This window comes from Eurypyga helias, unplaced genomic scaffold (genome assembly GCF_000690775.1).
Source record: "Eurypyga helias isolate BGI_N326 unplaced genomic scaffold, ASM69077v1 scaffold3610, whole genome shotgun sequence".
In the NCBI taxonomy this organism is placed as follows: Eukaryota; Metazoa; Chordata; class Aves; order Eurypygiformes; family Eurypygidae; genus Eurypyga; species Eurypyga helias.
In genome coordinates this window covers 22,137-47,169 of record NW_010226086.1, presented here as the reverse complement: position 1 = coordinate 47,169, position 25,033 = coordinate 22,137, and the positions used below count along the sequence as shown (strand labels likewise).

The 25,033-nt window shown below is 41.1% G+C and overlaps 1 protein-coding gene across 1 annotated transcript in view; it reads left to right on the top strand.

Annotated features, from left to right (window-relative positions):
* The window catches only part of MPP7 (membrane protein, palmitoylated 7 (MAGUK p55 subfamily member 7)), a 105,328-nt gene extending 82,053 nt beyond the window's left edge, over positions 1-23,275 (top strand). The window contains exons 11-16 of the mRNA XM_010151429.1: positions 9,838-10,008; positions 16,665-16,745; positions 18,721-18,814; positions 19,921-20,029; positions 21,554-21,697; positions 23,096-23,275. Coding sequence (XP_010149731.1) covers positions 9,838-10,008; positions 16,665-16,745; positions 18,721-18,814; positions 19,921-20,029; positions 21,554-21,697; positions 23,096-23,275 — 779 coding nt within the window. The remainder of the gene's footprint in view (positions 1-9,837; positions 10,009-16,664; positions 16,746-18,720; positions 18,815-19,920; positions 20,030-21,553; positions 21,698-23,095) is intronic.
* The last annotated feature ends 1,758 nt before the right edge of the window (positions 23,276-25,033 follow it).

The window sequence follows — 25,033 nt, the reverse complement described above, 5'->3', positions numbered from 1 at the left end:
TAAGAGGTCTCTCAGCCCAGAGAAGGAGAAAGAAATAGTACCTGGAAGCCAGCCTGCCGTGCTGGGTCCAGCTTTAGGGTGTTTGTCACTTCAAGAGCTGGGAGCTTTTAAGGTCAGGAGAGGAAAAAGGATCCAACACTTCCACTCTCAACTCACAAAACTGTCGGCACTCCTTTAAGACACCAGATGTGGTCAGCAAAGCAGTGCTCACCTTAGAGGACTTTCCAGCCTACTGAAACCGTATGGTCACCTCCAGTGTAGAAATAAACTTTAAAGAGGATTCAGGGAAGTCTTCCAAGTGGATATTTTAAAACATTAGTCCTCAAGAAAAAAAGTACCGAGAAATGATTCTGCAGAACAGTATTCTTCCCCTGGCAGAGGAGACTCTTGCATCCATTTCAGGACATGAAATGGGAGAAGCTCTTCTGTGTAGTCACATAGGCAGGAGACACTTGACCTAGACTATGTTTGGTTACACATGAAAGATTATAAAATATCTCTTGAATAATTTATTCGCATTTCAAGGAAAGACATGCTTTGCGGAAACTCTTTGAAATGTCTATATTTTAGGCATATTTATCCAGATTCCAAAGGAAATTTGAATGAGATGTAGATTGTAAAATCTCTATCCATCTAGACCTTAATATATAACATCTTTATGAACAAAAAATCATTATATTTCTCTTGGTTTTCTGTCAAAGCCACAGCTGATTGTAAAAGTGTATGTTTTCCACTATCAAGGAGGCAAAAACTTACTGGCTTACTTTAGGTAAGCAGAAAGTCTTAAGTAGATCCGTTTTATTAGGATAGTGTCAGAGAGAAAAAGAATATATACATTCTTTCAGCATGTTTTCACCTCTCCAAAACCCAGCTCCAAGGGCAGCAGCAGCTGTTACTGTAAGTGCAGAAAAGCACTGAGATCATGTTCATGGTAGTGATTCTTAGAAATTCTAGGTTAAGACTGATTAAAGGGAATTAACGAACTTTGCATTTCATACCAAAGAGATCTTCCATGACAACTGGGTAAGGTCATTGCTACCAAATAAACAGTGGAAGAATCTGATATAGGAAATCTGAAGTGCACATGGTATTTTAATGTCTTTTTAGGTTCTTTTCTAACTCTGTGTATTTAAACATGTCCGTTAAGCTCAGTGCCGGTATGTTGGTATATGCCTCAATGTAATAGGTGCTATCAAGAGGATTTTAGGGTAGCTTACATAGCTGATTTTTTTTTCCTATTTATGAAGTATTAAACAATGATACTTTGTTTTTTTGGCTGTTCTAAGATGAGGAAGCGGTTGAGTGTGGTAGGTGCATTTTTTTTCTTCAATTTAACTTTTCTTTCTTCAGTTATGTTTTCACTCTATTTAACGATTTCCTTTCCTATTTTTCCTTTGTGCTTCTCAGAGGAAATTGAAGGTACATGTACAAAGTTTCCCTGCATAGCCCAATACTTTTATTTAGAGAACATGTGTTTAGAATTAAATTGAATATAGCCCAGTGTTTCTAAAAGATGTTACACATATAATGCTTCTATGTCGCCACCAAATACAGTGAATCATTTTTTTAAAGTGGATAAAAACACCAGAATATTCCTAGTTGCTTCATGTGAAGATCAGCAATTCGGACTGTTGTTTCAAATGGCTTTCTCCCTCTTTCTTGAACTTCTGGAAGATACATGTCGAAAAGTGGTATCATAAAATAACAGCAAAACTTGGGTGGGCTGTGTTGGAAAGAGATTGTTCTGACTTCGTTGTATGGCCATGAGAAGTCTTGCATTTCTAATTAATACTGACAAAGTATTTCTCTGAGATGATAGAGAGTTCATCCATGTAGTATCATCTTTACTGTTTTCCCTCTGAGTGTAGCCGGTTGCTGTTACCCTTGCAGCATATGCTAAAGTAATAGCAGCTGATCTCTTCTATTTTTTTTTTTTTTTTTTTTTTAACTTGAGGCCTTTGTTTATAAAGGCATTAGAAATTGTAGCTCATATTTTTGATCAAAGGGCCTCTGGCATGTAAAAATATACATTATAGCTATTTTATATCAAATGAGAGGATGTGTTTTTGATCAAAAACCTTTCTGTCTAATCCACTGAGCCAAAACTTAAAGCTGAAGTCTGATAATGTATAATTTACAAAAAAAAGCTTGATTTACATCAAATACATTTTGCTTTCTTTTAAGTGGCATCATATTTTCTATTAACTGATAAAGTGTGAATAATAGTGTTAGAGTTCTTTTTAGAATGTTTGCTGTCATCACAAGTTTTGCTCGAAAAGGTAAAAAGATCAGTGTGCATGCTGCAAAATTCCAGAATATCCAGCTAAAATATAAAACAATAAATGTTGTTTTATGTTTTTAGAGAAAATGGCTTACTGAAGGCTTTTTAATGTTATGCTTTGTACCATTGTCATTTTTTAAGTAATTTCTTCTGTATTTTTTGCCGGGCTTCTAACTATTCTGCTTTATTTCTTGGCTCTTATTCTGTATGCTTTTACCCTTCGTGCAGAAGATGCTGAATGTGCTGGTCACAACAGTGGATCCTATCTAGGTGAGCAATTGGTTACAAAAGACAATTTCTCCCTTTCTTTCAGCTTCTTTTCCCTGGAACTACTGTGTCCACTTTGCTTTTGGGGGTAATCTGCATACAAATGTCTTTACCCTGCATGAGAAAAGCATGAATATTAAGGTATTAAAAATGGCTCATTGGATTTGACATAAAGGATTTATGTAGTGTATTAGTTCATCTGGTTAAACACAAGCTACTAAAACACTGGTTTGATTTTTAAGTCAGAATAAAAAGTATGTATGAATCTGGGAAAATACTGATTTTTAAAGTACATTAAGTAAACAATGTGTTTATTGAAACAAAAAGGTTACTGTGTTGTAAAATGTTTGAGAAAGTCTTTAAAGACACTTCCAAGGTTTTATCCAAGTTTTGCTTTCGCTTTCTTTGTACATCTAGCAATTTTGGGAGGATTCAGTGAGAGTACAAAGCAGATTTGCAGGCACCAGTTCTTTTTCCACATTTTAGAATAAAATAAGTCATAATAACTCAGTAGCTTAAATATAGCTTTAAAGCTAGTCTGAGCCTAATGTATCGTTGCGGGGACGGGGGAAGAGGGGGGGGAAGGAGTCCTTTGGCTTCAGCTTTAAGATTCCAAATTTCAAACAAAAGTAACATTTAAAAAAAAGGTGAATGTTCCATGATATGTTTCAACTTTTAATTTGTGCCATTTTAAAAGCTATGTAAAAATATTTTGGTTGAAACTGGCCAGAATTCCTGCCAGCTTGAAGGCTGGCTGGCGTGTTTTTTTGTGGCAACCAGCCCTTTTCCCAAGGCTTTCATCCTCCTACTACAAGAGGAATGGGAAGAAACATGTCAAAGTGCTTTAGTGCATCCAGGCTACTGGGCTCACTGAAACACCCTAGGCCAGTACTGTAAATTAAGAGATGGTTTTCACATTGCAGGATGCTGGTTTTCAATGTGGTATATAAACTGCCCACACGCAAACTGTGTAACTGAAGGAACCTTGACCTTTCCCTGAAACCTTAGTGTGGTTTTATTTCATCAGGTGTTTGTGCAACGAGTGGCCGATTGTACTGAAAATAAACTTCTTATCGTTCTTAGTTCATCAGCTAAATTAATGTTGAATTTCAGTTGTATTGAGAGATTCAAGTATGCTTGGAAAATGATACTTTGGATGTGATTCCAGGTGAACTGCTTTTTTCTTACCAAATCTTCTATTTGAAACAGAAAAGACCTTTTTTCCTCCCCATCTTTATGTTCTGTCTGCAAATATGGGAGCGCATGAATTCTCAAGATGAGACTGTCATGGTTTTGCAATCAGATCTTAGTGGGCTGCTGCTTTATTTGAGAATGAAGGTGGCAAATAAGAATCCTTTCATCACTGTGCAAGCGCTGAAACTGGGATAGTCTGTAAGGTAAAGGAGTCCTAGGCAAAGACATTTTATAAACCCTCTGTTAGCAACAGAAGAGCCAGTACAATGTCTAACTGCTGCAGTCCACCTTCCTGCTTAGGAGAGGCCTCTTTCTTTTCCACTGGTATGAGTATATATTCCTGCAATCCCAGGGTTAGTGAAGACCTTCAAAAATAACTTTTTTTTTCCTGCCTGTTGCTTTTTTTGAAGAGTGGGAAAATAAATATGTCTGAATTTTGAAAACAGATTATTCTGAATGTCCACCTGTGTTTTGCAGTACTATGTAGTGAATCTTGAGCATCTCAATTTTTCTGGATGTTCTTGGAGGATGATAGATGTTTATGGCACTCCTTGATTACTGAGTAACTTAGGAATTTCTAGGCAAGCCTCTACCATTATTATAACATAAAGTCTTAATTAAACATACTACACTGAAAAGAAAACCTAAAACATTGTCACTGGAGGCCTTGGGTCACACTGAGAAGTTCAGGGTGTTTTAGTGACACCTGAGTGTCTGTATGTGGGACTGTCTGCCCGTTGTATCCTGTTGCTAGAGCAAAGCAGTCTGAACTAGCTTAACTGTTGATGAAGGGGTTGACCTGTACAACCTTGTATGTATTCATGCATGTGGAGAGTTAGTATGAGGTAAGTTGCAGTATGGTAAATCATCTGTGTGTCTAAAATCTAGAAACAGTTTTCACAGTATAGATGAACCAGTTACATCATGAAATCTGAATGAGTAAGTCATGTTTCATGCTGCTTTTGATAGTGTGATATCACATCGAACGAACTACAAGAATTCTAAAATCAATTACTGAATTTTTCAGTTGATTTTATGGCTCGTTAAGGGTTTAGAGCTCTGTATTTCTTGGCATTTCAATCTGTGAACCAGGATATTCTGGGAACATGTGACCCTCTCTGAAAGGACAGGTACTTCAGACACACGAGGTGGTCATGGAGAGCAACGGAAAAGGCAGCTTTCAGAAAGCAGAATGTCTCTGCTGTTTGGAGTCAGTTCTTTTCTGTCAAAGGTTATCATAGAATAGAATCATGGAATCACAGAATAGTTTGGGTTGGAAGGGACCTTAAAGACCATCTAGTTCCAACCCCCCTGCCATGGGCAGGGACACCTTCCACTAGACCAGGTTGCTCAAAGCGTCGTCCAGCCTGGCCTTGAAGACAGCCAGGGATGGGACATCCACAGCTTCTCTGGGCAACCTGTTCCAGTGCTTCACCACCCATAAGTTATGCCACTATTAATTCTGAATCCTCTCTAAAGTGACTCAGATAAATTTCGTGATTTTTCACCAAGTTCCAATATTTAAGCTATAGCATAGTACTGTATGTTTCTGCAGTAATTTCCTGAGGAGTTGCTGGGGAGAACATTAGGAGTTTGCCTTTGCCAGGCTTAAATTCTAGTTACATTACTTGAATCTTTATGAACATACAGTAAATATAGATGAATATCATCTGTTTAATATTCTCAATTTTGTCTTAAAAATCCAGCCATAATCTAAATTTTTATTAACCCTGTCTAAATGTGCAAGCTGGGACTCGGTCCAGAAGCAAGCAGAGTAAGGAGTCTGCTCTGTGTTTGTGCAGTTTCTGTGTAACAATAGAAATACTTGGTATACGAGCCAGTATGAAAAAATCCCAGTATTTTGCGGGGGGGGGGGAAATCCAGAAATATCTAGTAAAAACATTGTGTTTGTACAAACCTAGTGGTACCAAACTTGCTTTTGTCGGTAATTTGAATACAAAAAGTACTTGTAAATGGATTTACAAATAAGCAGTGTTTGTTCACTACAAGTTCTGCAAGAATAGGCTGAATTCAGTGAACAACATACATAATTTAAACACACACTTAAGCACTTGTTTTAATGAATGAAAATGAACAAAAGCGTGTATAAGCTCCAGATAGCGTTCTGGAGCCTTAGTGGTGGATTTATGCAGTGTAGGTGACTATAAATGATGATATTTCCTGTTAGTGTAATTTCTTGGAATTTGAGAAATTAACTTTCTACTTTCATGAATGTATTTGGATTTAAATTCACACAACATAGAGGCAATCTTCTGTTTGCTTCTTTAGAATTAGATAATTAGATCTAAATAAGCACAGCTTTTTACATCAGCATCCTTTTAAAATATTTTAGGGGAGACAGGTTCGTGCATTGCCTGTTTTCAGTGTGGATTTCTTTGTGAAGTTCAAGTGGTTTTCTTTAAGTAAATGTGTGGACGTTGTTCTGAGATGACAAAATCTTTATTGCAAGTGGTTAAAAGAATGATCACACTTTTCTGCTAGGCCTTTTTCATTCTTTTTCTTAGAGATGTAAATAGTTTCTTTTGGATTGTTGCTGGGCCTTAATGAAGTTTATTAGTAGCAGCTTTTGATTTTTATTTCATGTTGAGAAGTTGTTAGAAGGTTTGGAGACATTTGTAGTTTTGAGAACATTTGTTCGTCATATTGTCTTCCCAACGGCTGTTCTTATTTCACCAAAGCTGTTACGTTCCGGCAGTAGTTTATGGGTTTGCATGTTCAGTGAGCTGCTACTCGTGTAGCTGAACCCCGTGAGCTGGTGCAAGCTTCTCAGTGTTGAGAATTTTATGTTGCTTTAGTGACAGAATTTTCCCCTTTTATTTTATAGTCTGCATACTTGGCAACTAAAGTTAATCTCTGCTGATATCCATATTCCAGACAGCGTAGCCTGCAGCTCCTTTCATATTCATTGAGTCTTATGTTATCGAATATTCTGGGCAAGCAATGCATTTTCCCTTTGTTCTTTATAGGAATTTACTTTTAAACTTAATCATTTTATAGAAACTTTATTTTTCTGTTGCATATCAGTGTTGGTTTTGGTTTTTTGTAGCAGTTTTCACTATTGTTAATTTAAATATATGAAGTTTGTTCTTATCTTTCCTAAATTGTAAAATATGTAAACATTAGCAGATTATTTTTTTTCTTGTTCATAAATGTTTTTATTCCTTGCAAGTACAATGTCGTTTCGGTTCATCTTAATCTTTTTGCATAGTCATAGCTGCCCAACTATAATGCAGTTATAAATGCAGAGTTCAATAAAAAAAATATTTATTAACAGTTCTTTATAAAATAGCTTCTGGAGGTAGTAAAGTTTAGCCACATATGTGAGGACATATAATGGCAGATGTGAGAGAGGGAGAATCATGTTTCCAGGAATGCAGTAGCAGTATCATAAAAATGTTGGGTATGTTTCAAACAGTCTCATCCTTTCTCTCCGTACTGTACGTTTTCCTGGGGTTTGAAAGCTGCTTAAAGCAAGGTTTCTGTATGGGGCTGTTCAGTCAGGCTTTGAGAAACACAACTTTGATGATAAAGTGACAAATCAGTCAGCATACCATGGGTTTTTAATACCCAGTAGTTTTACAGAGCATCTTCACCAGCACGCTGCAGAGAAATCAGCCTTACTGGAGATCTAGTTGGTTATCTCTGATTCCCATGCTTGTTTGTTCTTTTTAATTAATTTAATAGCTTTTCTGTAATGTCTGAGTCCCTGGGGAACAACTTCTTGAACCTTCTTAAAATACAGAGCAATGTTACAATTTTAACTTCACCAGTGAGTTACAGTTACAGAAATACTGTTTTAAGGAAACTCATGTTAGCTGTGGAACCGTGTCACCCGAGCCTTTGTGATGCTTCATATGCAGCCTGCAAAAGTGACAAGGGCTGAATCAGCCTGAAGGCAGCACTTGAAAGACTTTCTTCTTTTTCTCCTTTTTGATTTAAAAAAAAAAAATCTGTTGGGGTTTTTTTTCCTCTTAAGGGAAGAAGGAATGAAATTCCTAAATAACCCACCACCTGGTAGCTTGGCAGTGAAATCTGAATAATGTGGATGGAGACAAGAGAAGCAAGTTACCAATGGTTTTGCTCAGACCTAACAGCAGAGGTTGAATTGCTACGAAGGTTTTGCAGAAAGGGTATTTCTCCTAAAGGCTGCACATTTTGACATGTAAGCTGGGGCTAAGAAGCTGGCGGTAATAGCGCTGTGATACAGCTAGTCAGGGGCATGGAGGTATTTGTAAGGTCAACACCAAACTGGGATGGAGACAACTGCCTTTAGCTTCATCTGATCTCCACTCTTGCTTTTTACCTTTTCCAGATATGTGGATTCTAGGTTTTATTACAAAGATCTTTATTCTGTCAATTTTTTAGTAGTGAATGGTGAAAAATTAGTTTTCTTTTATTTTTTTTTATTTTTATTTTTTCTTAAAGAGATTACTTATATAGAAAACAATTCAGAACAATTTCCAACTTGCTTTTAGGGTGACTGACTTTTAATCTGGAGCCCTTTACATTAGGTCTCAGGTAACTTGTAAGCCATTTCATGTATCTGTAATGCCTATGTTACTTTTAACCTTTCTTTATAAACCTGCCTAGCTCTTCTCCTGTTTTTCATCAGTTTTCATTTTACTTATTCATATTTTGAATATGAACGGGTTGGCATCACTGCATTCTCAAAGAAATTGTTCTTCCCTTTCTGTGTGTATGTACGTGTAATGAATTCCCATAGTTGTAGGAGCTCACATCAGTAAAAGAACTGGGTCCTCCGTGATCCAGGTTCTTCAGAGGTTTCTGCTAAGTGGCCCCGTGTGTGTGCAAGATGCTAAGCCTGTAACTAAGCCTGGTAGGATTTCGCTTCAGATCCGGTTCTCAATATTTGCAGAACTGAGTCTTGAATTTGCAAGATGCTACCTCCTGAAGAAAAAAATTGTAACGTGATTGCTTCTCAAACACCTAAACATAAGTGCTTTTACAAGTTTATGAAAACACATTGCTGAAAAATCTGGGGTCACGAAGAGTTTACACGTTTACTGTCCCATGAAATGTTCTGGGTGGAAAAAATAAGAAGGGGTGTTGGGATTTTTTAGTATTTGAAGTGTAGTTTGTGATTTCCATTATTACCCCCAAATAATGAAATAAGCTTTGCAAGTTCTTCTTTGTGGTTCTTTCTGTAGTTCCTTCTGCAACAAAAGTGGTGCCATAGAGATACCAGTAAAATGTAATATAATGCAGTGTAAAGGATTTATTTGAAAAACTGAGGTAATCATGAAGAGAGGAGTAAATTGGAAGTTAATATATAGTGTAGAAGGGTGTTTTGTGCTGTTCTGCTTGAAAATGCCTGTGATTATCTCCTTTGAGTGTACTTAAAAGCCATGTGAAATTTCCAGCCTTCTAGATAGGCACTGTAGAAGTCACGCTGTTGATGCGATTGTAAATGCAAATTTAATAGGAATATTAACTTTTAATTTCATGCTAACATATCCATAAGATGGGTACTGTTTTCTTTAAGATGTTTCATAGTGTTTTGGGAATTTAACTAACAGTGTTTGGTTTTACTTTTAAACATCTTTCCAAAAGGTTTTGTGCAGGGTTTTTTTATGCTATCAGCATGGAGCTAAGAACAAAAAAAAATGTTTGAGGAGTTAATCCTCATTAACCCTTTCAACCACCAGATGTGTTTCTACCATATGTTGTATTTGATGTCTGTGTGCCGTGGTGATTTAATAGAAATGTGTTAAGTGTGGTATGAGTCCAGACTGCATGAATCTCCTTGTATACACATACTAATGTGTAACACACTCAAATTATCTAAACATGTTAACAACTTATTATAATTACATTTTACAGCTTGTTGTTACAACTGTTATGATTTTATTGGTAATCTTAATTTTGCAGTTTAAATAGGCACCTGATATAGTTTAAAACTGCGAGAAATTATCATTCTAATGACCTGGCTTGTTAAATGTATAATTCATATTTTTATTCCATGCACCAATCCTCAAATGTTTGGAAGAGACTGTTTTCAGATACTTTGAGAAGACTTATTTTCTTACTTTGAAAAAATCCTGTTCTTATTGCAGCTGGTTTTAGAAGAAGCTTTCGTCTTAGCAGAAAAGATAAAAAAACAAACAAATCTATGTATGAGTGCAAGAAGAGCGATCAGTATGACACAGCAGATATCCCAACGTACGAAGAAGTTGCAAAATACAGACGACAACCTAATGACAAATACAGGCTTGTCGTTTTGGTTGGTAAGTTGTTTTCGTTATTTTTACAGGGTAAAACAGAGGACTGCCGATGAGCGCAGAGCCTACCACAAAATCATTTAGACCAGGAGGAGGAGGTCATCTGGTCCAGCCTCCCACTCAGCAGGGTGAACACTGAATTCAGAACAGGTTTCTGATGACAACAGCTTTGGGAACCTGTCTTCCCACCATGTCTTTTCCTGTCTTCCCACCATGCACCTTGGTAACGAGGGCCTCTGTCTTCCAGCGGGTATCAGAAGGGTGCTGGTGGGTCTCTCTGAAACCATCTCTTCTCTGAGCTGGACAGGCCCAGTTCCCTCAGCCCCTCCTCACAGGTCATGTGCTTCAGTTCCTGATCACCTTGGAGGCTCTCTGCTGGCCTTGCTCCAGTTTATCAGCATCTGTCTTGTAGTGCAGGGCTCATCATGGGCAGCCTGTTCCTCCCAGGGTATAATGAGTGCTGACTAAAGGGGAAGAATCATTTCCCTCTGTCTATAGGCTCAGCACTTGCTGATACAGCCCAGTCTTTTGTCAGCCTTCATTGCTGCCAACGTGCGCTGTGGACTCATGCTCACCTGGATCCCCAGGTCCTTGTCCTCCAGGCTAGTCCCCAGCTGGTACTGCTGTGGGGCTTAGTCTGTCTCAGATGCAGGACTTCGTCCTCGTCAGATTTCACCGAGTTCTGCCAGCCCTTGCCTGTAGCATATCAAGGTCCTTCAGAATGGAATCCCTGCCCTTGAGCAAGTCACTTGCCTTTTGGCACCTGCAAACCTGATGAGGGCTCGTTCTGTGTCCTCCAGGTTGATACAGATGTGAAGCAGAGTATGTCCCAGGGTAGATCCCTGAGGGGTCACCCAGTGTAGTACAGACCAATAACCCCTACCCTTTGAACACAGTCATCAGTCCAGTTTCTCACCACTCTAGTAGTCCACCTATCTAGACGGGATGTCCCAACTTGCATAGGAGGATGCTTTCGGAGAGTGTGTTTAAGCCTTGCTAAAACAGAAGGAGATAACATGAATTATAGCTACCATGGTTACTAGCCTGCACCTGGCAGTCAAGCTGCACTAAAACTCAAAAGAATTAGGTTGGTATTCTGCTCTTAGAGATCAATCAATATATCTGTGTGATAACAAAGAAGGGAGAAAGAACAGAATAAATACCTGTGATAAGCCAAGCCAGAATATATGTGGAAAGAAACAAAACCATCTACAGTGTTAGAATAAATGGACAAGTAGAGAGAAGGGTGGATGAGAGGTGGACTTCTGTAGGCCAAAAATGGATATGAACGTAGCTGTAGAAGACACAAGTTGTCATCCTTAGTCAGCTTTCTGTTCTGTAATCTGTCGCTGCCATGTGTTCCCCACAGCATTTATTATCTAACAAAAATGCATTGCTTCAGCCTCCTAAAAAAAAGAGGAAGTACATTATCTTAATCTTTTCAAAAGTAACCATTGGACTGCCAATGAGTAATGGGTAACCACTACTACCGGTGAATACTGTCTCATTCCTTATTGTTTCTTTTGCAGTAGCACGTAGGTGGATGCTTGATTAGTCGAGTTTTCTCCATTCTGAAGCAGCAGAGGAGAGAAATATGACCCTCTATCAGGGACTGTTACGAACTGTTGAGTAGCTGTGTTTTTATATCGCTCGTATCCAAGGGAACATTAAATTTAGTTTTTAATAAACAGTTTTGTCACTCTCCAGCTCTAAAATTCAGCCACCTACTAGTGTGATCACTGTGAGATTGTGGGCTATATACAACAAGCAATAACATGGTTGAGTTGATTTTACACTTACATCAACAGAGCGCAGTGCAAAAGTGTGATAAGTAGACTTTTTATAACAAATTGCACATGTCTGATCTAAGGAATACCTAGAGATTTCATTTGATTTTCATTGTAATAAATCAAATGAAGAAAGTGTGCTTTTTGAGTAACAAAAGCAGTTCAGAAATTTATTGCAGACTTCAGTAATTCTAATGTTTTTTTCTGGATATTAAGAGCAGCTTAAGTCAGGCCAATACCATAAAAATGTCTTGGGCAAAATGTGGAAAAACTAGCAGAGCTAAGCAGCGCGGGTATGGTGGAAGCGAACATATTAAAAATCCTTCTGCGTGCTAGTAGCAGCATTCAATATAATCCGTCAAATATCGTTTGGATATTAGTATCCGGAAACAAAGGGACAGATAATTAATTTATAGCTGTAATTGGTGGGGACGTTAAATGTCTGCTGTGTTTTGCTAGGCCTAAATGTGTAATTTACTGTTGGAAGGGTTTTTAAGCGTTTGGTTGGCCCCGTTTTTAGGGGGAGGGAGTTTGACAACTTTGAAGTGGAAATTTCTTTTGGCTTCTTTTTAAACTGGTCTATTTACAGAATGCCAATTGCACCCACAGTAATTTTTAGCACCCTGTAGTGTGATATACACTAGTCTCAGGTTCAGCTAGATGTATCAGTTTGTTAAGGTTTTACCTTGTCTGCAAATGCAGGGTCATGCATAAAGTCCTGCATATCCCTGGGGCTAAAATCACAGATCATCTGAATCGGTAATGATACAGGTGCTTCTGCGGTGCTTTTCGCTGTGATGAATGTGATGAGTCTGCTAAAACCAAACCGATCTAATCGCATGTCACCAGTCGACTTCGGGTAACTGACTGTTCCCAGGCTGCCAACCAGTCCCTGAAGTCTTCCTTCGCAAGCATCGCCTGCGTCCTGAGCGTGATACCTCGCGCCCTGTCAGGCAAAGGCAGAATATTTTAATACGTATTTGGAAACTAGAGTTTTCATTTGCGTTAACGAGGGAAATGTCCTGCTCACAAAGGCAGTAATTTTGGTGACTGTGAGGGTCAGGCTAGCACAGATTTTATTTCCCAGGGGTCAGGACGGATGTGCCGCATACTGTAACTTTGCGTGGCGTGTTTCCAGCAAAGTCGGAGCTTTCTGAAGGGGCAGTGCCAAGGGTACAGCAGGGTCAGCAGCAGCAGACCGTGAGCAAGTGGCTGCAGAACGCGCGGTTGTGTGCGTGCAGTGTTATCGCCGGAGGCGTGCGAAGCCTCGCGGGTGCTGCCATCACCCATGGTGATGCACCTCTCCTGAGCGGGCAGTGGTGGAAGCAAGGGCCGGAGGGGTGTAGCCACGAAGGAGCAGTTGTTATTGATGTGTGGCACAATCGGAAAAGTCTCTCGGTCTCTGAATTTGGCTGTCAGTGCTCTCCTCAAAGGGGTCTTTCTGGTCACCAGTGTGAAGAAAAGGAGTCTGGGACTGGGAAAAGTCTCTGTTGTTACAGTGCTGCCGTTTTTTAAAAAAATCCATCACCTCTGGTTTTATCACGAAGGAGCTGTGTGGAGGTCGGGTCTGTCTCGGAGCAGGGGAGGGTGAAATGGAAGTGGCTCCTAGCTCTCCCGACTTACCTTTAACATGGGTTCAGTAGTGGCTTGCAGAGATTTACCACCTCTAGGGCAGTCACGCAGGAAAACGGCCTGCCATGGCCATACTGCTTCAGGTGAACTATCTGGACAGTGAAAGAGACCTAGAACCGCTCCCTGTGTTAAACCTTCCTGGCTGAAGACATGGGTAGGTCAGCGTGGCTGGGGAACGAATACATGGGAGGTAACATTCTGCCTAGCCCCAGTATGAACTCAGCGATCCTGCTTCAGTGAACGGCAGATCTCGAAGTACACTCTCTCATGGAGCTACTGTTGGACACGCATGTACAGTCATTGGGGTATAGCGATCAGGTGTAGTTGAGCCACGAAACCTCTGTCAGGGCATGTTTTCTACAGGGTCTTTATGATCCCCGCAGGGACAATGTCACCTAACTCACAAAATCCTTTCTGAAAGACAGCTTGCTGGGTTTTTTGGTTTTTTTTCCTTTCAAATAAGGTTCTAGGAGCTCAGAGTATCTACGGGTGAAGAATGGCTGGACGGGTTAACCCCCCTGAGACCTGAATTTACATCAAAACTTTTGGTTTTCTTCAGACATGTCTGAAGGGTTCAAAACTGAGTGCAAGTTTTAACCATTGGCAGTTTGATTCTGCAAGTGTCCCCCAATAAAGTGAGGTGGGCACCTCAGTCCGTTTGTGCAGGATTCGACTGTTACTTAGCTTACACGATTCAACGTGCAACAGCAAGCAACATAAATGTTCCTTTAAAAAAATAAACACAGCATCTCTAAATCTGTCGCAGTGACTCTAAATATTGCTGCCTGGGGTGATTTATAGTAAACCAAAACTATGCTACAGTCATGGATCCCACATGCCTGGCATTTTACTGTAAGAATCTGGATTGTCCTTTCCAATCCTCATGCTTTATTCTCTCCTTGAGTTCAAGTTGTGTTCATATTCATGATTGTGAGAAACTGGCATCTTTCTCTGCTGCATCAAAATGAAAAGAATATTCAGAAATGGGCATTACACTTGGGAGATGCTGTGTAAAAATCAGCATAATGGCTGGCATTACTAATCAGGAATCAGCGTCTGTACGCTACAGTTATGGGAACTCTGCCCAGACAGCTCTGCAAAAGATGACTCTACACCTTTCCATAGCTGAATTTAAAGATGACTTTCAAATGGTGATCTGGAAGGGGAGACACAGTAGTAGTGAGGTTGTGGTCTGGAAACAGATCTGATCTCAGTTTCCAAAGCATCTGTCACAGGAAGCGAAGCCTGGGTTCTTTATATATAAATAGGGCTAAAAGCATATTGTTGATGTGACAGCATGTAGACTGAGGAAATAATATTTGTGTAGATTTGATGGGAAAGATTTTTTTTGTTGTTTGAAAGGAATGCAGTGATATTTTAAATTTTAATTCCACTTATTCTGCTTTCCTAGGATATGTTGAGAATTTTAACTACTTTTCCTATAAAAATCCGTATTTGCCTTAAATAGCTAAACTCTTAAAAAAGGAATTTTTTTTTAATAAGAACAAAAGCAGTGCCATTCTCAACATAACTCACAGCTATCCTCTGCAGACATGCACCAGTAGAGGCTGCTGTACACCATATTAAGTAAACATTTATACATACTGATAGATTAATTTACAGGCAGGTCAGAGATGGAACTTGAAATGTAGTTGTGTGTTTAACTTCTGTAAACATATAAAAATGCTAAATGCAGAAAGTTTAAGATTTTACAGTGAGACCGTAGTTGGGAGGGTCACAGCGAAGTAGCAAGCGTTTGCTTTTCATCATTATGTGTTTCCAGCTTCGGACAGGGCGGGTAGTTGTCTTCACAGATTGGCACCTGAAGGTGCTGGAGCATCAGTCTTTGCTTTTTGACTCTCACTAGTAATTAACCAATACATCACCACTTTGTTCAAATGTTTATTAGGTTTTGTATTTCTGCTGTCTAAAGTGACTCTGCTGAGAAGCACTCCATGCAGAAATGTGTCACTTGTACTAGAAGAGCAAGAATCTTCCTTAAGGCCACATGTGGACCATATTTGGGATATGGTTCCAGTGGCTTACACTCCTCTGCGTTCCGCTGTTGACTGGCTCTGCAGGAACGAAGTCACTGCGCTGTCAGGAACACGTGAGCCTGCAGAGCTGAGCTCCCTTCACGCACACTACACGGTGACCCCACCACGAGAGGGGCCAGGCAGGCTGGAGCCCTGCGTGAAGGCCTCCGGGGGGCAGGCAGCGATGGCCATGGAGCCTTGGAGACCTCACAGGGCAGAGTGCCCCCACTGAACCTACAGCACCACTGGCAAATGACTAAGAGGTAGGGACAGCCCAAAGCCAAGAGGGACATTGCTCAGTAGCTTCTGGGACAGCAGTACTCAAGTGGAGGTGGAGGAGACGGGTCAAAAAAAAAAAAAAAATCCATGCAGTCTGTTTCTTCCTGTCATCCTCTTTCCAGGAGTGGTCTCTCTTTGGCAGACACAGGAGGAAGGAAACATTTGCTTTGGACCAGTTCAGACAGCAGACAGGAGATGAGCACAGTTTAGAAGAAAAACAACAACAAAGAAAGAAACCCAGGCACCCCAAAGGGTTGTGACCTGGGGAGTGCTGCCCTTCCTTCCTCTTCCCTGTGCAGTGCCACCCTCACACAGACTGAAGGTGGACGAGGAGAGCTACAGCCAGACAGAGGTGGAAGGAGCACAGTGCTGCCAGGGAGAGGGTGGGAGAAACTGTCCTCAGGGCAGTCGGGTGCAGGCAGGGGATGCGGCAGCTGGGGCGAGTGAGGAGAAGGCCATGCTGGCACACTGAGGCTTTGGGGGGGGAATCTGTGTGTCCCACCTGGGCTCCTCTAGTCTGTGAGTTGGGCATGTTCTGGCAGAATGAACAGCCAAACCAGTTTTTGTGCTGGGAAGCTGCAGGTCAGGGTGTAGGGGTCTGTACCGGGGCTGAGGATGGAGATGGGTGCATACTGAGGGTTGTTGCTGTGGAAAAGAAAGTCAGCCTTGCTGTCAACCTTTTCACTGATTTCCCCTCCCCGCCTTCAGTACTAAAGTCAGAGCAGAGTAACTGCCAGCTACAGCCCCTGAACTGTGTCAGCGCTGTATATTCTAGGAGAGGCTAGAACCCTGGGTGTTTCCAAATGACTGATTAAAAGCCAGTATACGTTACAGCTATATGCGACGTTGTCTTATCTCGGAGAGCACTTGCACGTCAAGACGAGAGAGACCTGGCTGCTGGGAAACAGCACGGCCTTTTCTGTTGCAGGTCCTGTAGGGGTTGGACTGAATGAACTGAAACGGAAGTTGCTGATCAGTGACACCCAGCATTACGGGGTGACAGTGCCACGTAAGTGAAAACACACTTCTATCCTCCTAATGCTATACTTGCATTATTATCCTTTATTATTGTGTTGCTTTAAGGCACTTTAAAATTTGGGTCTCTAAATGAACTCTTGGCGTCCAAATTACTTTTCTAATTTTTAAAAGTGCTGCTGCAGTTCTACTTTAAATAGCATTGATTAAACTGATAGGATGTTTTGGCTCAGAGGCATTGCAGTAGGCTTTTAGTACAAGTTTAACATGATTGATGTCAGCGAGGTTTGGTAAATGAAACTCGGCTGAAGAACACCCTGGGTTTGGCTGTAAAGCAGTGAAACGTACTCTGTTACCAGTGCCTGCTTTCAGTAAAATGGCCTTTGTACATTAGGCTGAAAAATGTAAGGCTGATGATAAGCAGTTTAATCCTGTGAATAAATGAATTAGATCCCTTTGATTACTTTTAGAAAAGTTGATTTGGGGATTTTTTTTCCTCTGTTCTCCTATCTGACCAAGTAGCATTACTTTGTGTAGCATCGAATAAAATTGTTCTGTATTAATTTCTACAGTATTTTATTGGGGTTTCTTGAATCACAGAATGGTTTGGGTTAGAAGGGACCTTAACGCCCATCCAGTTCCACCCCCCTGACAAGGACAGGGACTTCCTCTCCGGGAAGAACTTCTTCCTGATATCTAATCTAAACCTCCCCGCTTTCAATTTAAACCCGTTACCCCTTGTCCTGTCACCATATGCCCGATTTCTACTTGTACTTGTGCCACCTGTAGGGCTCCTTCAGGATATGGGGCCAATATTCTGAATCTGGGAGATGTCATCACAGGTTTTTTTTTTTTTGCAAGTACAGGTATTCTGTAAAGCATATGTATGAATGAATCTGCTAGGTAGAAAAATAAATGCATTTGGTTTTGGCAAGTCATGTCATTTGCACATATTTGCCTCAGCTGGGTATTGAAAACAACAACAACAAAAAGCCAGATGTTCCCAAATATTTAACACATTGAAGCATATGCAATCATTTGCCCAAAAATATTTCTCTAAAAATTGCCAGTATTCATCAAGCTGCCTTCTCTCTTTTCTCTTCCAAATTTGTGGTTATAATTTAAAACAAACACGTAAAGAAATCCTTCTCCCTGAAATTCAGTAAGTCAGGACTTGGAGGGAGAACTGGGGTTCTTGTCTTGGAAATGTTTCTCTTCGTGTCAGCCTTAAGAGAAGCGTGATATCAAATGGCATTGAAGACTCTTTCTGCAGGCAAGTTGTGTGCGTTCCTACGTGGCGGAGAACGCACAACGCTGTAACACGCAGCTCGTATTAAACAGAGCTTTCAAAGGGGTTCATTGCTCCTAAGTGGCAACCCCACAAATAAGTTTCATTTATAAGCAAAAGCTTTGGTGCTTGAGGGAAAGGAAGAAGTGCAAATAATACTACACGGCTACTGAGAGAAAAAGGAATTCGGTTTTGATCACCAGAAAAAGCACTGAAACATAAAATTCACACCCCATTTTTTTATTATCATGCCATTACCGTAGCGACAAGCGTTGTTAATGAGCATAGCATTTTATAAATCAGGTTGGTGAGCTCTATTCCCCTTTATGGTCTCATGTGCTCCTGAGTTTCACAAGTGGCAAAGCTGGGGTAATTGTTACGGACTGCTGCTCCTTGTATTATCCAGCTATCCTTGTTTTATTGGATTTTTCCACTTGTTAATAAAAATGATAATCTGATACATGTCCAGTAGGGGTTTTTTCCCTGATTTTCCTTTGTGCTTTTAAAACTCAGCCCTGTCATGTGCTTGTGTGCCACCTCCCAGATCCAGAGCAGCCCTGTGTCCGTCAGAAGTGAGGGAACCACCACGCTTAGTATTGCACAAGGGTTGTGTGCTTTGCGGAGTTTCCTGAACTGGTTTGCATTAGGTTGTTTGGTGCATCTTTTCCTTTTTGGGTTTGGTTGTTTGTTTTGTTTTTTTTTTCATGTAATGAAACTGCAGACACTACCCGACCAAGGAGAAGCCAAGAAAGTGACGGTGTCGAATACGTTTTCATTTCCAAGCACTTGTTTGAGACAGACGTACAGAATAACAAGTATGTTGAAGAGATTTTAATTGGAACCACATTTAAAACAATGGCTTTACTATAAAATGGGGCTGGTTGTAATTTTAGATAAGAAGTCAAAGTGGATATAAGCTGCGGTGATTTGAAGATGTTTTAAAATTACATTTTGATATCTAAGCAGTTCAAAGCAGCTGGCAGAAGCACGGAGCACAAAAAGCAGTATGTGCAAACACAAGTGTGTCTAAGCCTCCAAGCAGTTTCAGCGCTTGAGCTCATCGGGAAGGCTCTGCAACCGTAGGTGCCGAGGGTGGGGGAGCGCTCCTTTCACAGGGCATCGTCTGTCCTTAGCAAGAAGGCGCCGCGGCTCTAGGCCGGGGGGGGGGGCCTGGAAGTGCTGCAGACGTGCCTGAGTCAATGTTTGCGTAGTTCTGCTCTCTTTCAGGCCAGGCACTTCCTCTGCTTTTGAATTCAGAGATCTACAGTGAAGCCCCTGACTGTAAACCCACCAGAAATTAAGGGAAAAGGGAGACAATGGTAGCATCGTGCTCTCCAGCAGCCTGTAAAATACCGTAGCTTGAAATTCCGCCCCAGTGTTTCAGAGGGCAAAAGTGTATTAGACACAAAGCTGCGGGTTTTATTGAAACTTCAAACTGTGCTCTGCTTTTTTGGCAAAGGGCGCTTGTACTTTTATAGCACATAACCAGCCGCCTTGGTTCCATTAGCACCATTGTCGCTCCTCCTCCTCTTCTGAGACAGAGAATTTGGATATTCTGTAGTGTGCAATGAAATTTCAGTAGTTTCTATTGTTTAGCTTATCCACTGTTTTATTGCATTGCATTAGTTCAGAAAAAGAGGTGATGGAAAACATTAGTGGGCTGTTGGACTACAGTACTTTTTTCTCTTTAGCTGTAATACAAGCAGGTGTTACTGATTTGAAAGTGGTAAAGTAGAAGATTTCTTAAAATTGACATGCTGAAGTACTCGACAGCATTTCCTTTATAAAACATGGTAAAACCCTCATGTAAAGTAAAATATTTTTGCTCCTGAATTAGATCTTATAAACCAAGTTGATAAGTTGGGGTTTTTTTTCTGGAGAAAACAGAAAGGATTCCAATTTTTTTCACTTTCTGCCACAGGTTTATCGAATATGGCGAGTATAAGAACAACTACTATGGGACAAGTTTAGACTCTGTTCGATCCGTTCTGGCTAAAAACAAAGTTTGTTTGTTGGATGTGCAGCCTCATGTAAGTAAGAGCATCTTTTCGGGGCTTTGTAGTTCCCCAAGCTGAGTACTGGGATGCCAGGAAGAAGTTGTTTCTAAAGAAGTGTATTTTATTCCACGTTGAGTGACTGCTGAGTGGGCTTGCTGGGTACCTTTGTCACAGCAAGACCCTCTGAAAGGAAGAGAGGAAGGAAACTTCAATATGTATTGGCAAGTCTTCAGCTCGGTAATTAAGTGAGTTGAAAGCCTGCAGCATAATACAGATATTTAATTAAAAAATGCTGCTATATTCTCATTCATCGTTCTGCTGGTTTGGGTTAGAAGTTGTCCCTGAAACTTCAGTGTCAACGGCTTTGAGCTGTCATCCGGTCCAGCAACTCTCTCGCGCATGTTTAACCGGACGGTTCATGCAGAGGTTTCCGTGCAGGGTGGACACGAGTCAAGGAATGCACTAAATGTGCTGTTGGCTGGATAATGGTTAAGAACGTTCCTCTCTAAACCATTTGTTCTTGCACTGACCTTGCCTTTCAACCCCTCTGAACAGCTCCGCTGGGAATTTTTATGCTACTAATAACCACAGTGCTTCCAGGAGCTGGACTAGTTTGTTTAAATCCAGCCAAAGCATTTCTTCTCCAGTGGTGGCCAGCCTGTGACTTGTGAACCCCGGCAGCTTGTGAACAGTTCCCAGGGCACTCTCGGAGGTGGGGCTGTGCCGTCGGAGCAGGACAGGGATGGGGGGCTGTGCCGTCGAAGCAGGACAGGGATGGGGTCTGTGCTGGCAGAGGAGCACCTGGGGAAGCCAGACGCCTCTCCAGGGAGGAGGGGAGCTGGGAAGAGTCTCCTGGGGTTGACATTGCCAGGCTGCTCTCTGAGACCGTGCCCATCCTGCACAGCCCTGTTTTCCAGTGACGCACTAAATTCTCTCAGGAACCCAGGCTTGAGCTGTACTGGGATCCCACCCTCTGACACGGCATTTTCCTGTGGGCCCCGGCAGTGTGAAAAGAACAGACAGCTGCTGGCCATCCCATCCCATCCCTCCCCTCACCCTCTGTGCAATCGGAGTTTAGACCTGTCACTAACTCCATACGTAGCATCACTCGGGGGGACTCGGGAAGAGTGAACAGCAGGAGTTCTGTGCTGGATACACAGTATTGTGGAGAACAGATCATTGACTTCTTGTGACCAAGTGTCAGACACCTTTTCCTGCTACTTTTCATGGGTACAGAAAGTGTTATTCTTGCTAAAATGGGTTGAACTTTTCCTGCCCTCCATCCTCCTGCTGCCAGTGGCACTGCAGTGCACAGGCCAGCTTTGCCCGACCAAGGGGGCTTACCAGCAGCCTGTGTGGAAGGGGAGTTTTCTTACCATTCCCATGAAAATTCTTACAAGAATCAACACTGGTCGCCAGGGCAGGATGGCAGTAAATGAAAAATAACATTCTAGAAGTGCTTGGTGGGTTTATTTTGGTTAGTGGAGAGTTTCTTTTGTGACAGTAAATTCCATTGTGCGAAATAAACTAATGAATTAAAACCTTTCCTCTTCCCAGACAGTGAAACACCTACGGACGTATGAATTTAAACCGTTTGTTATATTTATAAAGCCTCCGTCACTGGACCGTTTGAGAGAAACCAGAAAAAATGCCAAGATTATTTCAAGTAAAGATGATAAGGGAACTGCAAAACCCTTTACAGTAAGTGTATTTACACGTGGTAAAACATGAGAGCTTGTTAAATTTTGTTGTAGTGGTTTACCTTGAAAATACAGGTGATCGCTGGATCCCATCGATCCAGGTACTTGTCAGGGCTTACCCATAGTATCTTCTTGTTTCCCAAAAACCCCTCTCGCATCACAAATTTACTGTGGTGTTGCCATTGCTTGATCTGCTTGTGGGTGTTTACATTTCTGTGGTCCTCTGATTTTATGTTGCTGAAGAACCCCCACTCTGCAAGTGTGTTTTTATGAGAAATAACACTGTGGATTTCCTTTAAAGAAATCTGCATGTGGGCTAAGATGTTTCTATTCAAGTGTAAGGATTTCCCTGTTTTGTCAAGTGTATTACTGGCTCTAAATGTAGAGGAAAGCTCAAATACGAAGCATCAATTAAAAAAGTAAATGCTACTTGAATAAAAAGTCCATCTTTGTGGATAAGTGAAACAGTGTTTTAAAATGTTATAGGGAAATGAACAGTGTATGAAGGAAGGAGAAAAATCTAAACAAATAACAAATGCTCCTTTTTACCAATCATCACAAAAAATAGTCAGGTTGCACACAACAATGACTTATTTTCTTTCTTGAAATACAATGAAATCATGTTTTAATTGAAGCTAAAGCAAAGCTGATCATCATTAGACTTTTTCTGTATATTTACGGTGTGTATGATTTTCCCTTATTTAGATGCTATTTAGGATTTTTTAGATTCTGGGCTGAGTTATGGATATGACAGCCACAGACCATGTTGGTGTAGAATATGCATTTGAATTAGTTTGGAAATAATGCACTGGAAGAACACATTCTGTGGTATGTAAAGTGGAAGAGTTTGTTCTTAAGAGTGAGCTTTGGGAAATTGCTTAGTTAGGACGGGTTTAATCTCTGAGTTATGTAAACAATTCAATTCCTAAGATTTTTTTTTCCCTTCCCAAACATGAATAGAGATCATCTGAGCCAGGTCGAACCAGGCATAGGAAGACAGCTCCTAAAAGAATAAAGGCTGCACTGGAATATAACACGTGCTGATAGCGAGCTGAGATTAAGTTATGAAACTTGAAGTGTATCATCAAAGTAAATGGCTGGAAACATTTTCCGCTGGTAGGCAAACAGAAAATCTCTGTGACTGCCATGCGGCGACTGATTGTGTCGCTGCGAGTGGAGAGATGAAAGAATTGCCTGTTGAGCGAAGTCCACTTGAGAGAATGCTCTCTGAGATCACTGTAATAGTAATTTCTATAGGTTTTTTTTTTAAATGTATACACTTCTTCTGTACGGTTTCCAACTCCTGATGAGAAAATGAGGAAGTAGCTTTGTGTTTACCACGGAACGAGGTTACACGATGTTGCTCTGGACTGACTAGGCCTTGTTATTTCCTTGCTAGGAAGAAGATTTTCAAGAAATGATTAAATCTGCCCACGTGATGGAGAGCCAGTACGGCCACCTTTTCGATAAGGTGATAGTCAATGACGACCTCGCTACAGCTTACAGTGAGCTTAAAACAACTTTCGACAGGTTGGAGACCGAGACCTTCTGGGTTCCCGTCAGCTGGCTGCATTCCTAACGTTTTAAACAGAGAGAGCACTGCTCTTGTCTCGGCACCTAAACGCGGGGCATGGCTAGGCATTACCTGATGGCCATTGTCTTGGTAGGAGACAAGTTAGCTTTCTAACTCTACCTGCGCAGCAGGTACACTCCTCATGCACTTGGAACTGGTTTGTTTTCCTGTCTCTTCAATCCTCCTGCCCACAGTGCTGGGGTAGGACAGTCAGATCAAACCGAAGTCTCACTGCGCTCCACAGAGTGGGCTATTAGTGGTGTAACGAAACTGCCAACCACCTCTGTCGTCACCGGCGTGTGGCCAGGCTAAGGCTTTGTAGCAGAGAGTTTGCAGAACATGCTCATTGGTAGTGGAGATCAGCCCTTCGGTGGCTTGAAGCGTAACTGCTCCTGTGAAGAGCACATCAGCACTTGGAAATCATTATCCCTTAAGTACGTGAAAGCACTGAAACAGGCAAAAGCGACCAACATTTTTGACGAAGACATCGCTGTTTTAATTACGTGTCAAGATACGCTTTTCCAGATGCGAACCTCGTCTTACGTGTACAGAGTGATTTTAGTGTTCCTTTGTGCTTACAGAATCATGGCAAGGAAGATGTATTCCGTGGCTTAATTGTGAAACACTGCTGTGAGCATGCATGGATTGAGAGTATTTTCACGCATGCTTTGGGGCACAACAAAGAGAACTCACGGGAATATTTATTTAAGTAGGGAAAAACGGGAGCTACTGTGTATGTAACTTCAAAGTCTTTGGGATTAATCTTCTGTAGGATCAGTGGCAAAGTAATATGAATAGCAACAAAGTAGTAAGTTTGGTTTGGGTTTTTTTTGCCTTTAAATTGATTTCAAACATTTTTGGCATCCTTTAGGACAGTTTTCCCATCAGAAATTTTCCAACAATTAGCAAGGAATCTGGGAAGCAGTTGCAAGAGATGAATTCCTTTTAGTGTTTAGTATGTAGCGATACTTTGTAGCTGTGTAACAGATATTTTGTCTCCACCCGACAACAAATCAGTGCTGTAGCCTTCCCTGTAAAGAGTATCCTTGTCACCGGTCAGACACAGTTGGAAACTTCGTTTTGATGTGGCAGTATAAGCAAGTGTATATTAGATGATGTATTTTTAATATAGATAATTTGGTATTTTTCTTTATTTACTACTGATATGCAGGAAATGAGTACGCCTGTAAAGACCAAGTAACACCTCTGTGTTGTGCTGTGAATGTCTTGTAAGTGCAGAGGGTGTCTAGGAACTGGCTGACGTCGGATCGTCACACGTGTGGCGTTCCAACAGGAAACCGTTATTTCACGTTAATCTGTAAAGAGGATATAGCCGTCTTGTTTGAAGAAGAAAGAGTTTAGTGAAACTTTATATATTTATGAAAGGGTTGAAAAGGGATGTTAAAGTTTTTAAATTTCTTGTCCGTGTGCTCATTCACGAAGGAGATTACAGAGTGTGTGACTTGAAACGCCGTCTCCGCAAACGGAGCCCAACATTCCATGTACATCTTTTATTTCAGTTCACGCGCTGATAAAGCCATCAGATTTTGCAGTTTTATTCTAAATGGGTATTTAATGTGCGGGTCATTGCATTTGGCTTAGAGTCCCATGAAAGAAATGAAACACAAGCAACAACAGCAGAATCCCTAGGAGTCTGGAAATGTTTATGCAGGAGTTACAGATGTGCGGAGTCCCATACGGATACACGCTCTGCTACAACAGCTACAGTGTAACTGCTGTCGGATTTCACCGTTTTCCTGGCCG